This window comes from Emys orbicularis, chromosome 18, assembly GCF_028017835.1.
Source record: "Emys orbicularis isolate rEmyOrb1 chromosome 18, rEmyOrb1.hap1, whole genome shotgun sequence".
Classification (NCBI taxonomy): Eukaryota; Metazoa; Chordata; order Testudines; family Emydidae; genus Emys; species Emys orbicularis.
Window position 1 is genome coordinate 11119827 of NC_088700.1, and position 20411 is coordinate 11140237.

The window sequence follows — 20411 nt, forward strand, 5'->3', positions numbered from 1 at the left end:
ATGGCTTCGGCGGGCAGCAGCCTCGGCGGGGGGGAGGTCGAGCGACCGCACCCCAGGCCCTTCCTGATCGGGGTGAGCGGAGGCACCGCCAGCGGCAAGGTAGGAGCTGCCCCCGGGGCTGCGCCGGGTCGGGGGGGCCCATGGGTGAGATGAGTCTGGCCGGTCTCAGCTCCGCTCCGGTCCATACAGCGCTGCAGGGGGGCTCAGCCTCCAGCCCACAGTGCTCCTTGTGCACTCTCCCGTCCACCCCAGGGACCGCCGGGGGGCGCCCTTAGGGGTGCTGCCGCCCCCACCCCCCGGGGCGCACTGTCTAGGTGCTGGGGACACCTGTGGAGGGGGAGGGTCCAGCGCCAGGTGTTTTTGGCTGTGTCTCTAGGGAGCCCCACATCAGTTTTGCAGCCCGGTGGGTCCCTGTCTACGGAGAGGGTACCCCACTGTGATGATTTTGTGGGGGGAGGGTTTGGGTGCCATTCGTGTGTCTCATTCCGGTTCCCAGACTCCCAAGTGAAAGGAGTTTGTTCGGTCTCGTCTCTGGTTGCGGCAGCAGGGAACCAGGCCTCCTGGGGTCTATCCCCAGCACCCTCACGTCACCAACGTGTATGACTTTGGGCAAGTCACTTCACCCATCTCTGTTCCCCAGTCTGCCAGGTTAGCAGGATACTGACCTACCTCCCTGGGAGACTGACCTGATATTTGTAAAGTACATTTGCTCCAAAGTATCATCAGTATTATTATTATTAGGGACCAGAACATCACACCTACTTCCCTTCACCATCTGAGATCCTGGCTAGCACAAACCGCTCAAGATCCTGGGGCTCAAACACATGTGGCAAAACGTGAGACAAAGACCCAAAATGAGACATGAGAAAAGGCAGGTTTCCATATGTCAGCAGCAGTTTTCTTCTCTCTTGCCACAGTTGCATGAGGCAACATTTCTGACGCCAGTGATTTACCATGATAAAAGTGAGCACACACCAAACCTGGAGGTAAACAGGGATCTAAAATGAAGTGCCGTTCTCATAGCAAGACCAGCAAACTCCCAAGGGGGTTGGAACCAGAAGCCTTAGAGAATGAGCCTCCCACACACCCACCAATCTCTCACTCTGATTGCTTGGCCATGCGTAATCTTTATTTTGCAGTAACCTTGTCCTGGGAGAAGAGATGTTTGTTGGGGAGCCTGGGGGGAGGACGGTTTGTGTAAAAGGTAGAGGTTTGCCTAACAGGAGATGCGGAAGGAACCTGCACTTTGCTCTCAACACAAATATTGACCCAGCCCAACTCCAGAGCTGACCCCACTTTGATCTAGGGAAATGGATGGAGCTGAGGAAAGGCCAGTGGCTTTGTTTGGCCTCTGTGGGTATGTCTACACTGCAGCTGGGAGCAACCTCCCAGCCCGGCTGGACAGACGCATGGTGGCTCAGGCTAGCCGCCCGAGTCCAAGCCCCACCAATCAGACCCCCAACGAGGGGGTCTGAGCTCAGGTCACTAGCTTGAGCTGCCGTGTCCACACCGCTCTTGTTAGCGACTAGCGTGAGCAGACGTAGCATGAGTCTGTCGCCCCAGGCTGGGAAGCTTGCTCCCAGCTGCAGTTCAGCCCTACTCTGGGTGGTGCGCCCACTCTCTGAGAAATGGTGTTTTAGTTAGGGCAAGATCCAGTGATAAATGTTATGTCTGGGAACCCTTTTCTCAGCTCTTTTCAATGTACACAACCTATTCGAGGCTCTTTTTTGTTGGGCTGTCAGCAGAGAAACTAAGTTCTGCAGAGAAACTAAGTTGCCAAGGAGGGAATGTCAACTTTAATGGAAAGGCAGAATGAGCTAGTGGTTGGAGTAAGGGCCTTGGAAGCTAGAAACAACCACCTTGCGGATAGTTCTCTGAAAACATTGGCTCAATGTGCAGCGGCAGTCAAAAAAGCTAACAGAATGTTAGGAACCATGAGGAAAGGGCTAGATAATAAGATGGAAAATTGCCACTGTATAAATCCATGGTACGCCCACACCTTGAATACTGTGTGCAGTTCTGGCTGCCGCATCTCAAAAAAGATATATTAGAATTGGAAAAAGCACAGAGAAGGGCAACAAAAATGATTAAGGGTGTGGCACAGCTTCCATACCAGGACAGATTAAAAAACTCGGCCTGTTCAGCTTGGAAAAGAGACGGTTAAGAGGGGATATGAGGTCTAATAAATCATGAATGGTGGAGAGAAAGTGAATAGGGAAGTGTTATTTACCATGTCACATAACAGAGGAACCAGGGGTTATCCAATTAAACTAATAGGTAGCAGGTTTAAAACAAATGTAAGGAAGTACTTTACACTGTGCACAGTTAATCTGTGGAACTCATTGCCAGGTGATGTTGTACAAGCCAAAAGTATAACTGGGTTCAAAAAAGAAAAGTTCATGGCAGGTAGAGTCATCAACGGCTATTAGCCCAAATGGTGAGGGACACAACCTCCTGCTTTGGGTGTCCCTAAACCTCTGACTGCTAGAAGCTGGGATTGGACAATGGGATGGATCACTGCTCTGTCCACACTTCTATATAATTTATATAGGGAGATATACCCTGGAAGGGACCCCGAAAGGTCATTGAGTCCAGCCCCATGCCTTCACTAGCAGGACCACGTACTGATTTTGCCCTAGATCCCCTAAGTGGCCCCCTCAAGGATTGAGCTCACAATCTTGGGTTTAGCAGGCCAATGCTCAAACCACTGAGCTATCCCTCCCCCCCGTCTAGCCCTTCTGAAACACCTGGCACTGGCCACTGGGCTAGATGGACCATTGGTCTGTGGCCATTCCTATGTTCTTAAACTGAACCTTGGTTCTAGTCCATGTTCTGTTGCTGGTTTACTTGGCTGGTTACTTAATCTCTCTGTGCCTCAGGTTTGCCGTTTGTAAAATGGGAATATCTCACAAACCTTCCCCCAGCCCTCAGGTAGGCAGATGTGATGAACAAATGTTTGTACAGCATTTCTGGAGAGAAGGCGCTCTAGCATTACAAAGTAGCCTTGTGTATCAGATACCTAGGGAACCTGGAATACTAGTGATAGGAGACTTAGCCTCTAAGTCTGAACTTCTCTATCGCAAAACCTAAATTGAGTCTTCTCAGCACAGTGAGTGACAGGGTTGGAATTAGATTTGTGAACAGAACCTTCCTTGAGATGGCTGCCATGTGTCTGCTCACCTAAAACGGTATCTTAGGTCAGGTCCACTCGATAATCTCTGTGCCCCCATGAACCCATTCTTCTGCCCCATGTCCCCGACTGCTTCTTGCAGCAGGCTGTATCCACATCTCCCCTCTTTAAAGCTCACTACAGTCTGGTGGATGGGTTTTGAATTAGGCAGGAGAGGAGGTATCATGAATTGCTTAAAGCACAGGAGTGGGTTCTGTCCCTGGCTTTGACATGTGTTGGGGGGGCCACTTAACCTCTGCCTTGTTTTGTCCACTATAAAATAAGGATGGTTCTTACCCACCACCTCCCAAGACTGCTGTGAAGTTGAATGTTGGTGAAGCCCTGATGGACGGTGCTGCAGAGGGTGGTGGTTTGTGACTGGCTGCTTGTTGTTCCTCAGTCCACAGTATGTGAGAAAATCATGGAGCTCCTGGGACAAAATGAGGTGGATCATCACCAACGAAAGCTCATCATTCTGAGCCAGGATAGGTTCTACAAGGTCCTCACTGCGGACCAGAAAGCCAAGGCATTGAAGGGACAGTACAACTTTGATCACCCAGGTAAAGTTTTAAAGATCTCCCCGCCCCACTTCATGTTTGCCTTTGGGGAAGGAGGAAGTGTGTATGGGGAAGGACATTGATGGGAGACTGTCATGGAAGGGCAAAATAGCTACTGCTCTTAGCTACAGTAAATACCTCAAAGCTACTCACTGTGAACACCATAGGGGGTGTGCATGGTGCTATCTATGCAAATAAAAAGACCGGTCCCTGCCTCTGCGCGCTTACAGTGCCATTAACCATCGCCTGCTGTTCTGCCACAGCTCTACTATGTGTGCTGATGTCAGAGTGCTGTTTGGTCTTTCCAGTGTGGTAGCGCCAGGAATCAGAGCTTCCCGCAACCTATTGCGAGACATTTGCTGTGCTGGGAGGGAGCCAATTCTAAAGGAATACAAGGAAAGTGTTTCCTCTGGGCACGTTAGTTATAAGAGCCAGCAGAAACTGATGCTTCAGTTAAGCATAATGAGAAGACCCCTCCCACCTATTCCCGTGGGAAATCTCAGCGTTCCTAGGGTGTGGCCTTCCTGAGAGGGTTCAGTGCATAGAGCACAGCACTAGGACTCAAAAGATCCAGGGCCTGTTCCTAGCTCTACCACTGCCTTTCTGGGTGACTTTGGGCAAGTTACTACTCTCTTCTTATTACTGTAGCACTTCTCAGCCCGTCATGGACCAGGACCCTATTGTGCTAGGTGCTGTACAAACGTGGAATGGACCGTCCCTGTCCCGAAGAGTTTACGTGCTTCAGTCATCTGAAAAGGGGCATAAGCCTGACTTGGTGCACGGTTTAATTATTGTTTGTAAAGGGCTTTGAACAGGCAGAATGGAAAGTATTGAACACCCCCAAATCTGGGTATTTGGGTTCCTGTACCTCAACCCTGCCCAAGTGAAAGGCAGGGAGAACTGCAGTGGCAGTTAATAGGGAAGAAAGAACAAAATTAATTCATTTCTAACGGAGTTCTTAGAAAAGCTGTACAGTATCCTCATGTTGTGATTGGTGCCTGTGTTGTTGCTGGAGCTAGATGCCATCGTACTGTTGCTTTGCAGTGGGAGTTAGTCTAATGCTGTAGGTCTGCGGAACATTAACGCTCACATGATGCTCGATCACCTCCTGGTTTCCAGCTGCTAAAATGCATTAAAAGAAACTAAAAATACATCAGATACTTTCCTAATATACTTCTTTTCTATGTAAGCAACAGCTGTCCTTGCCCCAGGGATGTTACATGATTGCAAATGGGAGCCATTCCCTGCAGTCCATCCTGGACAAAAGTGGAAGAACACCTGCTGTAGGTTAAGCAGCACTGCTCACTCTTTTCAAAGGCAGGACAAATGTATACGGCTTTCCACACTGTAATTCTGTTTTGGTTTATGTTAACTTAACATTTTTTGAATTAGCTAGAAATAAAATGCCAAAAAAATGTAAGATTTGGCTTTTCTTGGTCCTTTCCCTTGCTGAGCTGTGGTTGCCATGTCCATCTGTAAGCTACCAGGCCGTCTAGATGGCAGCTTTCATGTCTGTTTGGATTAGTCTTCATTTCTGTGTCAAAGACACTTTATACCTGGATGCAGTGATTACATTATCTTTGGGGTTATGCTACAGTTTTCCTTTAACATGACTTAGGGGTTGGATTGCTGTAGCTAGAAAAGAATAAGCCAGGAATACCCCCCACCCCCGCCTGGGTCTGGTAATGTCAGACAGAGGAATGTCAGTAGACTTAAATCCTTCAGTACCAGGAAAGACTGGCAATATTTTGGTCATAACAGCACCTGGGCCTTGTCTCTTTATTCCTTCATTTTGCAGGTGCTTTTGATAATGATTTGATGCACACAACCCTGAAAAATATTGTGGAGGGAAAAACTGTAGAGGTGCCGACCTATGATTTTGTAACCCATTCCAGGTAAGTCTCAGTTCTTAACATCTTCCACACAGTGCTGGGCAGAGTGAGTGTGAGCTGCCCTGTCTCCCTGGCCCACCCTAGCTGAATGTGTGTGGTCTTGTTGCAGAGGGCTGGAGGGAGCAAGACGAGGTGGGACTGGGTTAGCCGTGTTTAATGGAATGGAACTGCATGTTAGCATTCAGTGTTGAAAGCCACTTTGTTTGAGACTTTGTCCATATACCCTTGGCAGGTTGGCAGAGACAACGGTGGTCTATCCTGCAGATGTGGTTCTTTTTGAGGGGATCCTGGTATTCTATAACCAAGACATTCGGGACATGTTCCATCTCCGACTCTTCGTTGACACAGACTCTGATGTCCGGCTGTCCCGCAGAGGTAATACCCTGGGCTTCTGCTCCATTATCGGCCACCTGCTTGCCTTGTGGCAATCGTCTTTATGCATACGATAAAACTCACTGCCCCTTGTTTTCCCCCCTGCCCCAGTTCTTCGAGATATGAAGCGCGGGAGGGACCTAGAGCAGATCCTGACTCAGTACACAACCTTCGTCAAACCTGCCTTTGAGGAGTTCTGCTTGCCGGTACCAAGCTTTTCACTTGTTTAAAATCAGACACGTTTTAAGGGACTGGAGAGGCCGTGGAGGCTGAGTGATGGTTATTTATACTGTAGCTGAAGAAGTGGGACTAGGGCCCTTCGAGTGGTATAAACCACCCAAATCATAGCTGTTTGGAGCAAAAAGTAACGTTTAGTGAAGATCCTATTGTTCAGATTTAATCTTTGCATTGAATAAAATTCCCAGTAGTTTAACCCCTGGCAGTTAGCCACTGTTAGTCCTAGATATTAAAGAAACTATTGAGCCATCCAGCCGGTCTCCCTTTCATTGCAGACAACACAACAATTCGGTGTAGCTGAGTTTGGCTCAGATGTGAGGTCCTACCCAGCATGCCATGAATTGGAGTGTTGGAACCTTCCCAAAGTGTGGCCACTGTTGTGCTATTTATACATCTTTGTAACACAGGGGCTATGCTGAGCGACTCCATGGGAATGGTTTAGGAGATAAAAACATGTCTGTTGCACCTGGGATGTCCTTTTTGGCTGTGTGCCATCTCTCCTCCCTGCTTCTCACCGGAGCTGCCATGTCATGGTTGTTTTCCAGGCGGCTTTACAAGCAGTGGGTATTTACAGTGCTATATGACTGGTTTCTTTTCTCACTGATTGCTGACATGCCCAGCCTTTCACGTATGTAATAGAGCGTCAGTTGACTTGGAACACTGCAGTATGACCTGGGGCAATGCTCCCCTTCCCTCCTGCATGTAATTGTACAGGAGAGGAAGTGGCTGCCAGTTTGGTGACCATATAAATAAATTAACTTGTTAGTGCTTGAAGAATGCAAAACAACAATTTTTACTTCGCTCTAGCAGGAGGTCGGTGCTGGTCTTTAACTTAAATCCTATAAGTGCAGTAACAACATCAGCATCCCTACTAGGAATTGCCTTTTTATAAAAAGCAGGGGGCTTGGAAAAGCAAAGACAGGCAGCAAGTCAGCACACAAACAGATTTACAAGCAGCTTGTGGTGTTCTGATTGGAACCAATTCTAACTGGATTGACCGGCTCTTGTTGCAGTGAGTCAGGCTATGCTGAACATCAGCTTCAGGTCACTGTAGTAGTATGAGAGGAGAGGAATATCTTGAGCGCTTTCAGTATAGAGGCAACTGTCCCCCACCCTTTAAGCTGTCCAGTCACAGCTACAGGAGATAGACTTTTAGATACTACTACAATCGAAGTGGCCCACTTTTTCAGATCTGGGGCTGGTGGTAATCATCACTGTGAAAAGCCAAGCCCTACTATTGTTTCTGATTTGCAGACAAAGAAGTATGCTGATGTGATTATTCCTCGTGGAGTCGACAATATGGGTAAGGGATGTTTACTGCTTTAATTGAACTCTGCACATGAAGTCAGATCCCCAAATTCTCCTACTGAACACTGTTGTAAAGTGGAGGGGGCAGTGCTTAGAAACTGACATGGATTATCCCTGACTTTGTTTGAATCAGGACTATAGGTTTTAGCATTATGTTGTTGGGATCTGACCCCATTACACTGGCTCCAAATGCAAGCAGCACCATTGCAATGAAGAGTAGCTGGTTCACACATTGACTCAGACTGGGCTGTTTGTTCCACTATTTGTTTGAGCAGGTGTCTGTGACAAAGAGCTCGGCCAACCACGTGCATGTGTCAGATACTTACTCTTCTTTTCGCAGTTGCTATAAACCTCATTGTGCAGCACATCCAGGACATTTTGAATGGCGACATCTGCAAGTGGCAGAGAGGGGCGATGAATGGGCATGGTCGGACATACAAGCGATCGTTCCCTGAGCAAGCAGAGGGCAGCACCGTGCTGGCAGCTGGCAAACGATCTCATCTGGAGTCCAGCAGCCGTCCCCACTAACCAGGTGGGGGTCTGAAGAAGTTGCCTCTGTTCCAGACCAACCTTTTTAACAAACTGGTTTGTGACGTGCCCATAGCAACTTAGGGGCAGATTCAAGAGGGTTGTGTGTGTGTCTTCCCACGGAAGGAGCTGGATTATTGACCCAGGACCTGGTGTTAGATGGCATTGTGTGCTAAAATCCCCCTAGGAATTAAACCCAGTGGGATACAAGATTAATAATCTCCCCTCAAGGTGCTTTTCCTTAGCAGCAAGGTTGGCTGCCAGGAAAACAGCTCTGCTCCAAGTGAGATGCAGCAAAGAGCCTTGTTTTTAAACAAGCAGGTACAGGTCCCCCCCAGCTGCCCCCTGAGATTTCCCTTCTCCACAGATCTGGCATTGCCATGGACAGAAGGGCCACAGTTCACCCTTCTGTGTGGGGAAAAGGACTGACCTCTGCAGTTGTGCCAATAATGAGAAGTCTATCTTACTCAGGGCTGAGGAAAATTAGGCTTCTCTTGGGCAACAGGCAACTTACAGTCAGACAAAGGAGCAGTGGGGCTCCGCCTTCTAGTTGAGGTGTTTTGTCACTAGTTGCTGAGCCTAACTACACTCTATGTAGCATAGGCTTCAGTTTTTGTGCCCCATGTCAGGAAGGCTGACCTTGGGTGCAGAGTCTGCTGGGCCGAATTCATTTGCAGACATGGTTTATAGTTCTCATTCCTTCCCCAAAGCAGCGTTAAAGCTCAGAGTGCTGTGACACATCCTCCAATGAGCAGAAGAAAAGCCGCAAACTTAATGTGAAATCCCAGGCTCTAGCTTAGTGCTCCCTCTCTCAGTCCACTAGTGACATTTTAAAACAAACACCAATTGGTACCTCCTGTCTCTCATGTATAGTCTGTAAATGCAGGCTTAAGCCTAGCAGGAAGAATTGGTTATTGTTGAAGATGAACTTTTTAAATCTCTTATAAAAGCAAAGCCTGGCTCGAGTGGTTGTGCTGCTTTGACTAATAAACCAATGAAGAAACAACAGCCACATGGATGTAACCATTTTATATAAAAGTATTTTCACACCCCTCCCCCCACCAGCAGAGACATACCCAAAGGAACATTCTCACTAGGAGCTTTAAAGAAGAGCCCCAAAGGGGTGTCTAAAGAGCAAGGGGAGCAGGAATGAAATCCCTGTGTAGTGCTTTCAATCTCCCCTCAGCCATCTGGCCTTGGGCACTAGTGAGCTCTACTGTGTTGAGGTCAAGTTAGTTAAAGCTTCAGTGAAGTGTCACTAGGGTCTCCTCTGAATGCATCTAGTCAAGTATGAGTCTCGTCCCTCCAAAAGGTGGCAGCCTTGAACAACAGGCTGGTGATTAGACCATGAGGAAGCACTACAGTAAACACTCTAGGCATCTGTTCGACACTAAATATCAAGGGTAGTTTGAGACATAATACTGTAGATTTGCAATGAGACTAACTCAGACTATAGAGCAGAACAGAAACTGAGTCTTCCCATTACATCATCTGCCCCATGGGGATGCATTTCTTACCAATGTAAATTACAAGGCTTTTTTACCCTGAGCCCCTATTAAGAAATGAGAGCAGAGTTACTTGTAAGCATGATCAGTTCTATCTTGACTGGCTCCACTAGTGTTTGCGGATCAAGATGTCCCAGCTGTCCTTCCAGCGCAGGGCCCTGAGCTCAGCTGCTGAGAGGGTAGGCTCCCCATATGTCAGTGGGCTGAATGTGCGATAGACCAGGTAAATGGAGGAGAACCAGGCTACCATCAAGGCACTGAACGCGTTCTTAGGGAGTTGGGATCTGAGAGAGAAAGAAATGAAGTTAAAGCAAAGCTACCTCCATAGTCTAATAGCAAGAGTCTAGTGTAGCAATTTGGAACTCTGCTACCTGTTAGACATGGAGACCCCAGGAAACAGGTTGTGTCTTCTCGCCTCCAAAGAAATGAACTGCTAAACCGGGCTGCAATTTACCTTGCCTGGCGCTGTACAAGCATTAACTGAGTAATTCTCCCCATGCCCCTCTGGGAGGCAGGGCAGCGTTACTACAGATGGGACATAATGCAACGTGCCCGAAGGCAGTGCTGCAGCTGGGACTATGAACCCCATCATTTCACTACCTTCATCCCCACTAATTAGAACTGCAGAACACCCTGTAGGGTGTCCTGGGTACCTGCAGAGGTGATCAGTCAGATGCTGCAGTACAACAGGAATCAGGAGAATTTGGAAAGTGAGAGCAGGCAGGTAGTGGTACAGGAAAAGAGTCTTCTCCATCATGAAAAAGGGGAGGTAATTCACAGCCCAGCCTCCCACGCAGAGTCCTCCAGCTGATACCCAGAGCCTCCATGCATCTACAAGACAGAAAGGGCAACACACTAATCAGAACTCCTGAGAGGGTCTGCTACCAAACACCCTGGAAACTAGCAACTGCAAGAACAGGCAATTTTTCAAAAGTTCTTAATGTTGCACACGTGGGAATGGCTAGATAACATTTCCCTAGCCACTTTGGCCAAAGGTTATGCTGTGTAAAACTGGGAATAGGATCTTTAGTGGTCATGCAGAGCAGACAGGACCTGTATGTATAAGGGCACCTCTAAAATACCCAGGGCAGGTGAGCGCTGATGGATTCCAAATCTGATCCTTTGAGCATTAAAGCATCCAGGAAATGCATTGATACTATATTCAGTGTAATCTCCCAAAGAAAGGATGGTGCCCTGCAATAAAAATTTCTATCAGGAGAGCGCACAGCTCGTCAAGCTAACCAGGGGAGATCTGTAGTTCTTTGTCCATAGACAAGAATATCTGAACCCCAATTAGAACTCTCACAGCTTCTGTGCAGCAAGGTGTCAAACTGCTCTGTACAAGGCTACTTCTGTGGCTAAGGGATCAGACCTTCAGGGATGTCACAAATCTTCCTCCGTCGTCGAAGCAAATACCACAGGAACAGACACACGTATACAAGGGTTGCAACATTAGCTGAAGCCCAGGTGAGAACGTTCCCAATGAGGTGGATCTGAGCCTGTAGGATAAGAGGTGGAAAACAGCAGTGATTTTTTACTACAGAGAGAAGCCAAAAATTAAGTATTACATAGCTGTATACACCCCAATCCAAAAACTCAGAATTTACCTGACGAGCTGTGGCAATCCCCTGTCCATCTGGCTATTGACAGTGGGGTGGCTGTATTATTTCATCATTCATTTTTATATATGGCATTTGAAAGAAGCTGTCACTGGTGGACTGATGTTCTACACTGGATCAAGTGAATATTAAGTAAACAACTCTCTTCTGCTAACACTTTAAGGGAAAATTGCAATTTAAGGAACAAAGCTGTCAAAAACTGTATCGAGTGCCTGCAGAACTCTCCAGTTTACTTTTCTACTGTTGGGCAGCAGGTTATACCAACTGTCCTATCTGGCATTGTAAGGAACATTTCAAGAGAATGTGGGAGGGGGAAAGGAAAGCTTCTATTAAATTAAAATGTGAAGTGTTTGTTTTACCAGAGGAGAAAATTATTTGCTTTGAAACTCACAACAGGTTCCTACCCACCCCTATCTGTAAGAGACATCCTAGAAAGACAACAGGAGAATTGAGCCTGATCTCTTTCAAACATTCTCACCGCTTTCATATCTTCCATTTCAGACTTCACATAATCCAAATGAGCAAACCAGACTTAATACATGACACACATACTTACACCAGAGATAGGGTGGAACCAGTAAGCGATGTTTGTATCCATAGTGATCCAGTCTAGGGGGGAAGAGCTGTACTTATGTTCTGTGTCTTCATTTTTCAATGTTAGTATCTTCCACTAGAACAAAGCCATCAGAGGACTCAGATTTGGAACTACAATGAAGACACCTGGCATGGATGAGCAATCCCACACCTATACTGGCCAGGCAAGTTTCTGAGCCAGAGCAGGTTGTCATTACTGTATTTGATTATAATTTTAAATGAATACTGGTTCCTTATTGAATTTTTGAAGGTTAGTAAGGGACATCAAGTGCAGTGATAACACCCATTAAAAATCCATGTTAAGGCTGAGTCTTGGAGTGCCCTATTACTGAACAGTTGCGTTATACAGCTGGAGGTACTTTAAGCACATGCCATAGATCAGCATGCTGGATAAACTAAAAACAACATTTTGCAACATACGTTTTCAGAACTTCACAATCTTTCACGGCAACACATGTCCTACCTCCAGAAACGGCCCATAGAAAACACTGCAGTGGCCCCTACAGCTGTTTCAACAGGTAGTTTTGTTCACATGTGTCTTTTTTGATGGGGAAGGTGAGAAAACAACTCTCCCCCTAATGACGAAGCAATGGCTGTTATCAATCCGAGGCACCCTTCACAGAAATGCTGCACAGAACCGCGGCCTAGCATGCAGTGAGGAATCACATCCCACCCCCCTCCCTGTTCCCTTGGCCCAGTCACCTGCAGTTCTGTGAATCTGGCCATGAAACTGAGGTTTTTGCTGATGTCAGCCTGCGTGGGTGAGTGCAGCTCCACTTCCCGCTCCTTCTGCTCTTGGCCTGAAAGTGCATCACATGGCTCAGAAACATCCAACATTCCATAACCCTCCCTCTCCTTTGCTCAGAGGGGCCCTTCTGCAATGAAACCGGTGTGATTCCATGTGCAAGGAAGGAGGACACAGACTGCTCAAAGGGTATGTGTTCCTAATGTTCATAGAAACAGTCCCAGTCACTTGGGGACAAATCCCTCATCTCCATGTCCAGCCCAAGTAACTCAACCCTCGGGGCTGTGGGAGTGATGGCAGAACTATCCTACAGCTGTTACTCCAACCTACAGGCTGGCGTAGGTTCTATGGCCTTAGCACCACCAATAAATGCCTTTCTGTACTATATCTAGCCCCTTTCCCCTGAAGAGGAAGCCCACACATTATAATCTATAGAACTCTACTGAGACCTACTTTTCCCGTATCTGTGCTCCTCCACATTCCACAGAATGCTCTGGTGATACCCTTTGGACAACTTCTCCCCAATGATCTCCAGCTGCCGGTAGCCCCACTCAGGTAGAGATGCACCACTGAGCTGAAAAATAAAAATGAAGGCTTAAAGAAAAGGCACAATCCTGCCAAGCTGTTCCTGAATTTCAGACCTATTGCTAGAGCTAAACAGACCCCACCTTAGTAGGATGGCAGTGGAGTGAGTGCTCAGTAGTGACAGTGACGAACGTGGTAAAAGAGCTTAGATCAACTAGTAAAGTGGATACTGTCTCAGACACCTGCCTTAATGTTACCTGTGAAGAGGAATTCTTAAGCAGGCCTGTCCACCACCCGCTGTTAATGATGTAGCCTCTACTTCTGACCCACAGGCTGATCCTCAAATGAGCTGAGCACTTGCAACATCCAGTGGAATTATGCAGTGTTCAGTCTGTAACCGATCGTGCCATGACAGTGCTTCATTGCCATCAGAAACACAGTCCTGTCACCAGACTGATGGCAGACCAAGCTGAGAACAACACAGGGCTTTTCCACTTTCAGGAGGGTTGGTTTTGGACACAGATTGCATGGACCCTCGGGATGATTACAAGGGAAGAGGAGAAGCCTGATGTACATAAACCCACTTACCTTCAGCACTGCTGAGGTATTCACATGGACAAACCTTACTTCAGATAAAATGGTCTTCCACACGTCTGTGTCCGATTCCCGATTTACAATTTCCTGCAAGAGAGGGATGGTCTTTTGATCTTTACTTTGTCTTAGATGTTTCCCAATAGGAGAAAAACCTCCCTGCCCCTCACCCAAGTTTCCACTCACCACTCTCCAGAGGTTCTGTGCTGGCATGGAGATGTTATAATCAATGTAACAGGAGATTTCCTGGGAGTGTGGGCTCAGAGGTGCAGCAACATCATGTCTGCAAGATCCATAAAGTAAGTGTTCTGGGCTAAATTCTCTGTTCATTTCACAGGGTTATTTAATAATCAAACCCCACAAAGCTACTCGGGGGGGGGGGGGGGGGGGTACAGAAATTCAGCAAGCAAAAAGCCAAACAACCTATTGGCACAAATCAAGCTGCATATTGGGGGGGGGGGGGGGTGTCAAAGAAAGGGAGGGGGCTCCTTGTTATAAAGGGCCATAAAACAGCATTGGCGGAAGCTGATTTTGCCAGCTACCATCCTTGGTAAAGCACAAACACCTCAATTGGGGCAAACAGAAGGGTAGCTGGAATAGTAACGGTCTTCAGTGGGGTTTCTGAGAATGGACCAACTGGCATTCCTGACCCGCTTGGGCCTGGAATGAGCACAAAGAGAACCAACATTCAGGGTTCAAATGCCCCGCCTCCTAATCTAGGTGACTGAAGTCCATGTGGACTCTTAAGAGACCATTTTTATAATAATGCAGCCTTACAAAACTGTCACAAACACACAACAGCCAGGCACATGGGGTGCACTTTTCAAGTGCCTACATGATTGGGAGCACCAAGTCAGCTGAAAGCCACATGCCATGAAATTCAATGGGACGTGCTGCTAAGTCAATTAGGTGCTTCTGAAAATCCCACCCAAAGTCTACTCACCCACCCTTACCATAATGGTGTGGGTGGTGCTGATGCAAAAACTAAAAAGACCTGCCTGTTGGGGGGAAAAAATTACCCAGACGAGTGAGCATGTAGAAATGTGCAATGCTGTCACAATGTATATTGGACTAGCTGGGACCTAAGAGGTCTCTAACACTTCTAAATACCCCATAAATGGTCTGTCATTTGCCTTTTGCAGTTGGTCTGGCAGTAGAAGAGCAATTTGTGATACTAACCAGAAACCGTTTAGTGACTGGACCAGTTGTATCCAGGCCTATGGCTGAGTATACTGTGAGAGCCTAGAAGTGTCTTAGGGAGAGCACCAGCACTCCCCAGTGTCCCCCCCATCCCTACACAGACACTTAGAGAAGCAACAAAACAGAATGAGCCAGCAGGCTGGGAGAAGCACATACGTGTTGAGGTAACGAGTTGTGATGCCGTGGACCAGTTGCACAATATGCCCATGTCGTACGGGACGTGGTGGGTTACTCACCACCAGCTGCTGCCTGCCAGGGTGACAAACCAAAAGAAATGTTTCAATTCCCCATCACAGCTAGTGCCAGCTAGTGACCATTAGCTTGAAAAGCCTGGAGACCAGGACAAAAGGAAGGAGGAGAAACATTTGGACAGTCAGATGAGAAATCTGAGCTCCTTATGGGTTACAGCTGGATGCAGAGAAAGTTATTGGACACTAAGCAGAGAGAGGGACAGGCTGACTCAGGGAATCAGTAATGGGAAACAGAGCTTTTAGCCTCTTGGTGGCTGATCTGAATCCAGGTCAGCCACTGGTCACCAAAATTTATTTCCATCTAACAGCTGACTGATGGCTTATATGAAATGAGTCAGGTCTGACACGTATCCTTATCACAACGGACGCCGTCACTGGGCAGTCTCCAAAGCCTGTGTGGGTCATAGAGACACAACCCCCCTCTCACCCTAGACAGGTACAATGCACACTGGCAGGGGTGGGACACTGAAGCTTCCCCAGCCTTCCCTGTACTTAGCTGCTCTGTGGATAAAGAGAAAACTTCACTCCCCAGGGCTGTCGATCCAGCAGTTTTCTGTACAGGTCTACACTTCAGCGCCATTCCAGCACAGCGATATTGGCAAACACTCCTAGTTTGGATGCAGTTTATACCAGCAAAACATCCTTTAGTTGGTACAGCTTATATCAGTTCCCCCAACAAAATAAGCTATACCAACAAAAGCAATTTTTTGCCAGTTTACCTGTCTACACTAGGGCTTTGGCTGGCATAACCCCTAATTGACAAAACTTAAGAGCAGACCAGGCTCCTGACTCTCAGGATACACACACACGGGATTCTCTCTAATTTGGGAGGATCTATATCTCATTCCTAACTTCAAACACAAACAGATACTTTCCCTCAAAGTGAATTCTATTATTTCCTGAGGCCTACTCAAGTACAGCCAGGGTCAGCCCTACTCACTGAGGCTAGGTCTACACTACAGCGGGGGTCCGACCTAAGATACGCAACTTCAGCTACGTGAATACCGTAGCTGAAGTTGCGTATTTTAGGTCGGCTTACCTGGCTGTGAGGACGGGGGAAAGTCGACCGCTGCCGCGCTGCCGCCGACTCCGCTGCCGCCTCTTGCCGTGGTGGATTTCCGGAGTCGACGGCAGAGCGATCAGGGATCGATTTTATCGCGTCTTCACTAGACGCGGTAAGTCGATCCCCGATAGACCGATTGCTACCCGCCGGATCGGCGGGTAGTGAAGACAAAGCCTGAGACCTGCACACAGACTTTAGAAGCAGTATTTTGATTTTTTTCACATGCGAAATGGAATTCAAAGACTTTCCCATCAGTTTCATTTCTCTTTACAATTCCCTTTGTACCCCCAGGTCCCATGCCTCTGGCAGAAGCAGCTCTTTTTTTGGAGCACCTCAGTGCTGCTCCTAAGTCAGCCAGCAGGGTGATCGGGACAGCCAGCATCTCCCTACAGCTGAGTGCCCCCTCCTGCCTGTGCAAAAGATTTAACTGAAGCCCAGTTCTAGTCACTATCTGGTGGTAGGAGATGTTTTTCTGGAATTAAACTTATGGTGACGTTTCTATTTCTCTCTTGCTGTATACAAATTATTCACCCTTGTATAATACTTTCCATCCCAGAATCTCAAAGCATTTGCAAATATTAATTAAATCCTTCCAGCACCCCAGAAGATCCAATAACACTATCATTTCCATTCGACAGATGGGGGAATGGAGATGAAGTAGTGCAGTGACTTACCCCAGGACATGCAGTGAGTCAGTGGCAGTGTGGGGAACATAACTTGAGACTGGGAGTCCTGACTCCCAGACCCATGCTCAATCCACTAGACCACAGTTACTTCTCTAAGCCTATGGAACCCAGTATTCCCAGCTGGTGTCCAGACCCTGTACTAATCAGGCCTAGCCCTGCTTAGCTTTTGGGATCCGTTTTCATCAGCAGAGCTCATGGTATGGCATTTAAGCATGTTTCCTGTATACTCACCTCCCAGGATCCTTAACAATCCACCAGTTATTGACATCCTTGAAGGGGTAACAAGTCACCTGCTGTTGGTGGGAGCTGCCTCGGCCATTCTCGTACCTATATGGGTAGGTAAGAGGACAGAACTCTGAGGGAATGGTACAGCTCTGTTCCCTGTGACTGTGTGGAACAGAGAGCAGCCTCAGATTAAACTAGCAAGTCTCACTCAGTGACCTGAATCGGCACTACACCACTGGCTTTGTTCTTTTGAAGACAGCTGAAGAGACACAATATACAGAGCAAAGCACAGGAGTCACACCACATCAGATGTAATGTAATACATGTGCTGAGGCCAAGGCTTCTGAGGAGCAGAGTGCATCCAGCACTCACCGTGTTTTCTTGTTTTCCATTTCAAGGGGTGCCTGACAAGCCAATGCTCAGACCCTCTCTTCCATGCAGTGAACTGTGCTGTAATATCCATGAAGGGATGGAGTGGGTTGGGCTATCAATGGCTTTGGCCAGTGCTTGGGTAAATGAAGGTGGAAAGATTAAAGCACGAGACTTGAATAGGGAAAAGACCTACTAGCTTCTCTTTTCCAGCCCTCCAGGCTAATGGAGGATGCGTCCCTGCTGTATATTCCCCAGAGGTTTACCCTGTCTAATCTGAAACGCCAGAAACAACGGCGCTTCCACTGTTTCCCTTGAGACCACTATCCAACAATGCAGGAAATCAATGGAGGTAATTTTTCTTAATTTTCTTTACATATACCTCATCATGCACCATAAACCATTCCCCTCCTTCCTTGGTGTTTCGATGGTTCTCTCATCCCCACAGTCATTGTTTAGGGCAAGTCTACACTACAAACCTGCATTGGCGTACCTGCACCACTTCTGATGAAGACGCTCTCCTGTCGGCTTAGTAACTCCAGCTCCGTGAGAGGGAGTAGCTATGTCAGTGGGAGACACAGCGCTGTCTGCACCAGAGGTTAGGTCGACATAACTACAATACTCAGGGGTGTGCATTTTTCACACCCCTGAGTGATGGTTATATCAAAGTAAGTGCGCAGTGTAGGCCTGGCCTTAGTCAATCTAGACTCATTTCGCTCTGATCTTAGAATCCTCTCAAGTTTGCCAGCATCAGTTTGGTATTGTGATGCCCAGTATCATATGCAGTATTCTAGCTACCATGCCAAAGGAGCTGTATGAAAAGGGACTGTCATCTCCTTACTCTGGGGAAAAGTAACAGTCTCTGTATAGGTAGCCAAAACATTGCATTGGTCTACTGGCTGCAGCAGCTGATGGGAAACTCATTCGTTCAGTATTCTCTCCACTACCAACCAAGATTTCTTTTGTAAATTACAGCTTTCTAGATACCATTCCCCTGTCCCGTGAGCTGAATATCTGCATTTCAGATTATTTCCCCACCATATATATTAGCTTCCATTTGACCAAGTCAACGTGATTTTGTCTCCCTGCCCAGCTTTTAAACTCTGTTTTTTTCTCTGTACTCATTTGGCATTTCCAACATGTCCTAATTGCTAAGGAATATGGTAGTATCACTGATCTCAGTTGCATCCCACTGGATGCCTTTTGCATCTCAATACAGTGCCGGTTTTCCTGATCCTTTTAACCAATTTCCAGGCCATGTAACAGTGCTCAAATTCCTACCAATTTACATTTCCAAGGACAATTAGAATCACAGAATCATAGGGTTAGAAGGGACCACAAGGGTCACCTAGTCGAGTGGTTCTCAACTAGGGGTTATTCAGAGGTCTTCCGGGGGTACATCAGCTCATCTAGATATTTGCCTAGTTTTACAACAGGCTACATAAAAAACACTAGTGATGTCAGTACAAACTAAAATTTCATACAGACAATGACTTGTTTATACTACTCTATATACTGACATGTAAATACAATATTTGTATTCCAATTGATTTATTTTATACTTATATGGTAAAAATGAGAAAGTCAGCAATTTTTCAGTAATAGTGTGGCTGTGACACTTTTGTATTTTTATGTCTGATTTTGTAAGCAAGTAGTTTTTAAGTGAGGTGAAACAAGACAAATCAGAGTCCTGAGACGGGTACAGTAGTCTGGAAAGGTTGAGAGCCACTGATCTCGTCAAACCTACCGGCAAGATGCAGGATTTGTTGTGTCTAAACCATCCAAGACAGATGGCTCCAGCCTCCTTCTGAAAACCTCCAGTGAAGGAGCTTCCCCAACCTCCCTAGGGAGTCTGTTCCATTGTCCTACTGTTCTTACAGGAATGAAGTTTTTCCTGAGATTTAATCTAAAATTTAATTTAATCACATCAGATAACACTGAATACACTACTGAAATCTAGAGCCCTTGCATCATTACCACATTCCATTCATCCTCTCATTTTGGAATTGGATTGTGAAAAGCAAGCCCTTTTCTTGCTCTGATCTGTTCTTTTTAAGCCCATGCTGTTTGGTGTTCTGTTACCGTGTAGGTACTTACAAATTCTCTCTTTCATAATCTGGTCTAATATTGTACTAGGGACTGAAGTGAGACTGAATCGAAGGTAAATACTAGGATTTTCCCTTCTCCCCCTACATTTTATTTCCCCTGCAAATCTCTGGTACCTTCCCTCTTCTCAATGACGTTGAAATTAATTGCCAGTGGTTTGGCAAGCTGATTACAAAATTCTTTTAAGGATGAATCACACATTATCCTAATCGGTATTATAACTACGAACTGCTCAATGGAAGTTTACCCCCCGACGCTTCAATAGGAATATTAATGGGCTCCAAAGCCCTTCGTGGAGTAATAACAAGGTTTTGTATGACATGCAGTAGATAACATACCCTGAAAGCTTGATGTAAAGAGAGGCTATGATGCTGCACAAACACAGACAGTGAGATCTGAACTGTCAGCTCAAGAACAGGAGCACAGTTAACCCCCGCCCCTTACACTCTAGTGTTACAGAACAAAACAGATTCCTCACCTGATGGGATAAGTGCTCTTGTGAGAATGGAGCCAGCATGGCATGGGTTTGCCTAAAACATTCCGCAGGGTAATCTGGGAGCCATAGGCTACCTCAAGGGGCTGGCCCTGTGTGATCCGAGCTAGCCCGCCCTAAAAAGCATAATAAGATAATAAACCAGAAGAAAAAAACTCAGAAGCTGTTTGACTCTGAAGAGAGTCACTCACAGCTTTAACGTGTAATATAACATGTTAGTATAAGGCTTGCTGTCCTCGTTATAGCTATAAAATTCCGATCCTGCAACATTATGTTCAGAGGTAATCTGGTTACAGAATGAAGCCTGCAGAATTTCAGGGTCTCAGGGAACATCCCCAAAGCAATCCTGCACCAACAATAAACTAAGGGACTATTC

The 20411-nt window shown here is 46.8% G+C and overlaps 2 protein-coding genes across 3 annotated transcripts in view; one reads left to right on the forward strand and one right to left on the reverse strand.

Annotated features, from left to right (window-relative positions):
• On the forward strand, nt 1–12004 carry UCK1 (uridine-cytidine kinase 1). Its single transcript, XM_065418644.1, has 8 exons — nt 1–99; nt 3570–3729; nt 5525–5621; nt 5851–5993; nt 6102–6196; nt 7482–7530; nt 7876–8067; nt 11849–12004. Exons 1-7 carry the CDS (start codon nt 1–3, stop codon nt 8061–8063), a joined length of 831 nt encoding a protein of 276 aa, XP_065274716.1. The 3' UTR covers nt 8064–8067; nt 11849–12004.
• POMT1 (protein O-mannosyltransferase 1) overlaps nt 8067–20411 on the reverse strand; it is a 21065-nt gene continuing 8720 nt past the window's right edge. The window contains exons 9-19 of one of the 2 annotated variants that reach the window (XM_065418642.1): nt 20021–20151; nt 17074–17169; nt 14999–15091; nt 13829–13925; nt 13640–13732; nt 12980–13100; nt 12484–12581; nt 11744–11857; nt 10941–11067; nt 10222–10399; nt 8067–9852 (exon numbers count right to left, since the gene is read on the reverse strand). In XM_065418642.1, the coding sequence (XP_065274714.1) occupies nt 9678–9852; nt 10222–10399; nt 10941–11067; nt 11744–11857; nt 12484–12581; nt 12980–13100; nt 13640–13732; nt 13829–13925; nt 14999–15091; nt 17074–17169; nt 20021–20151 (1323 nt within the window). In that variant the 3' untranslated portion in view covers nt 8067–9677. The remainder of the gene's footprint in view (nt 9853–10221; nt 10400–10940; nt 11068–11743; nt 11858–12483; nt 12582–12979; nt 13101–13639; nt 13733–13828; nt 13926–14998; nt 15092–17073; nt 17170–20020; nt 20152–20411) is intronic. The other variant, XM_065418643.1, reaches the window with a different exon arrangement.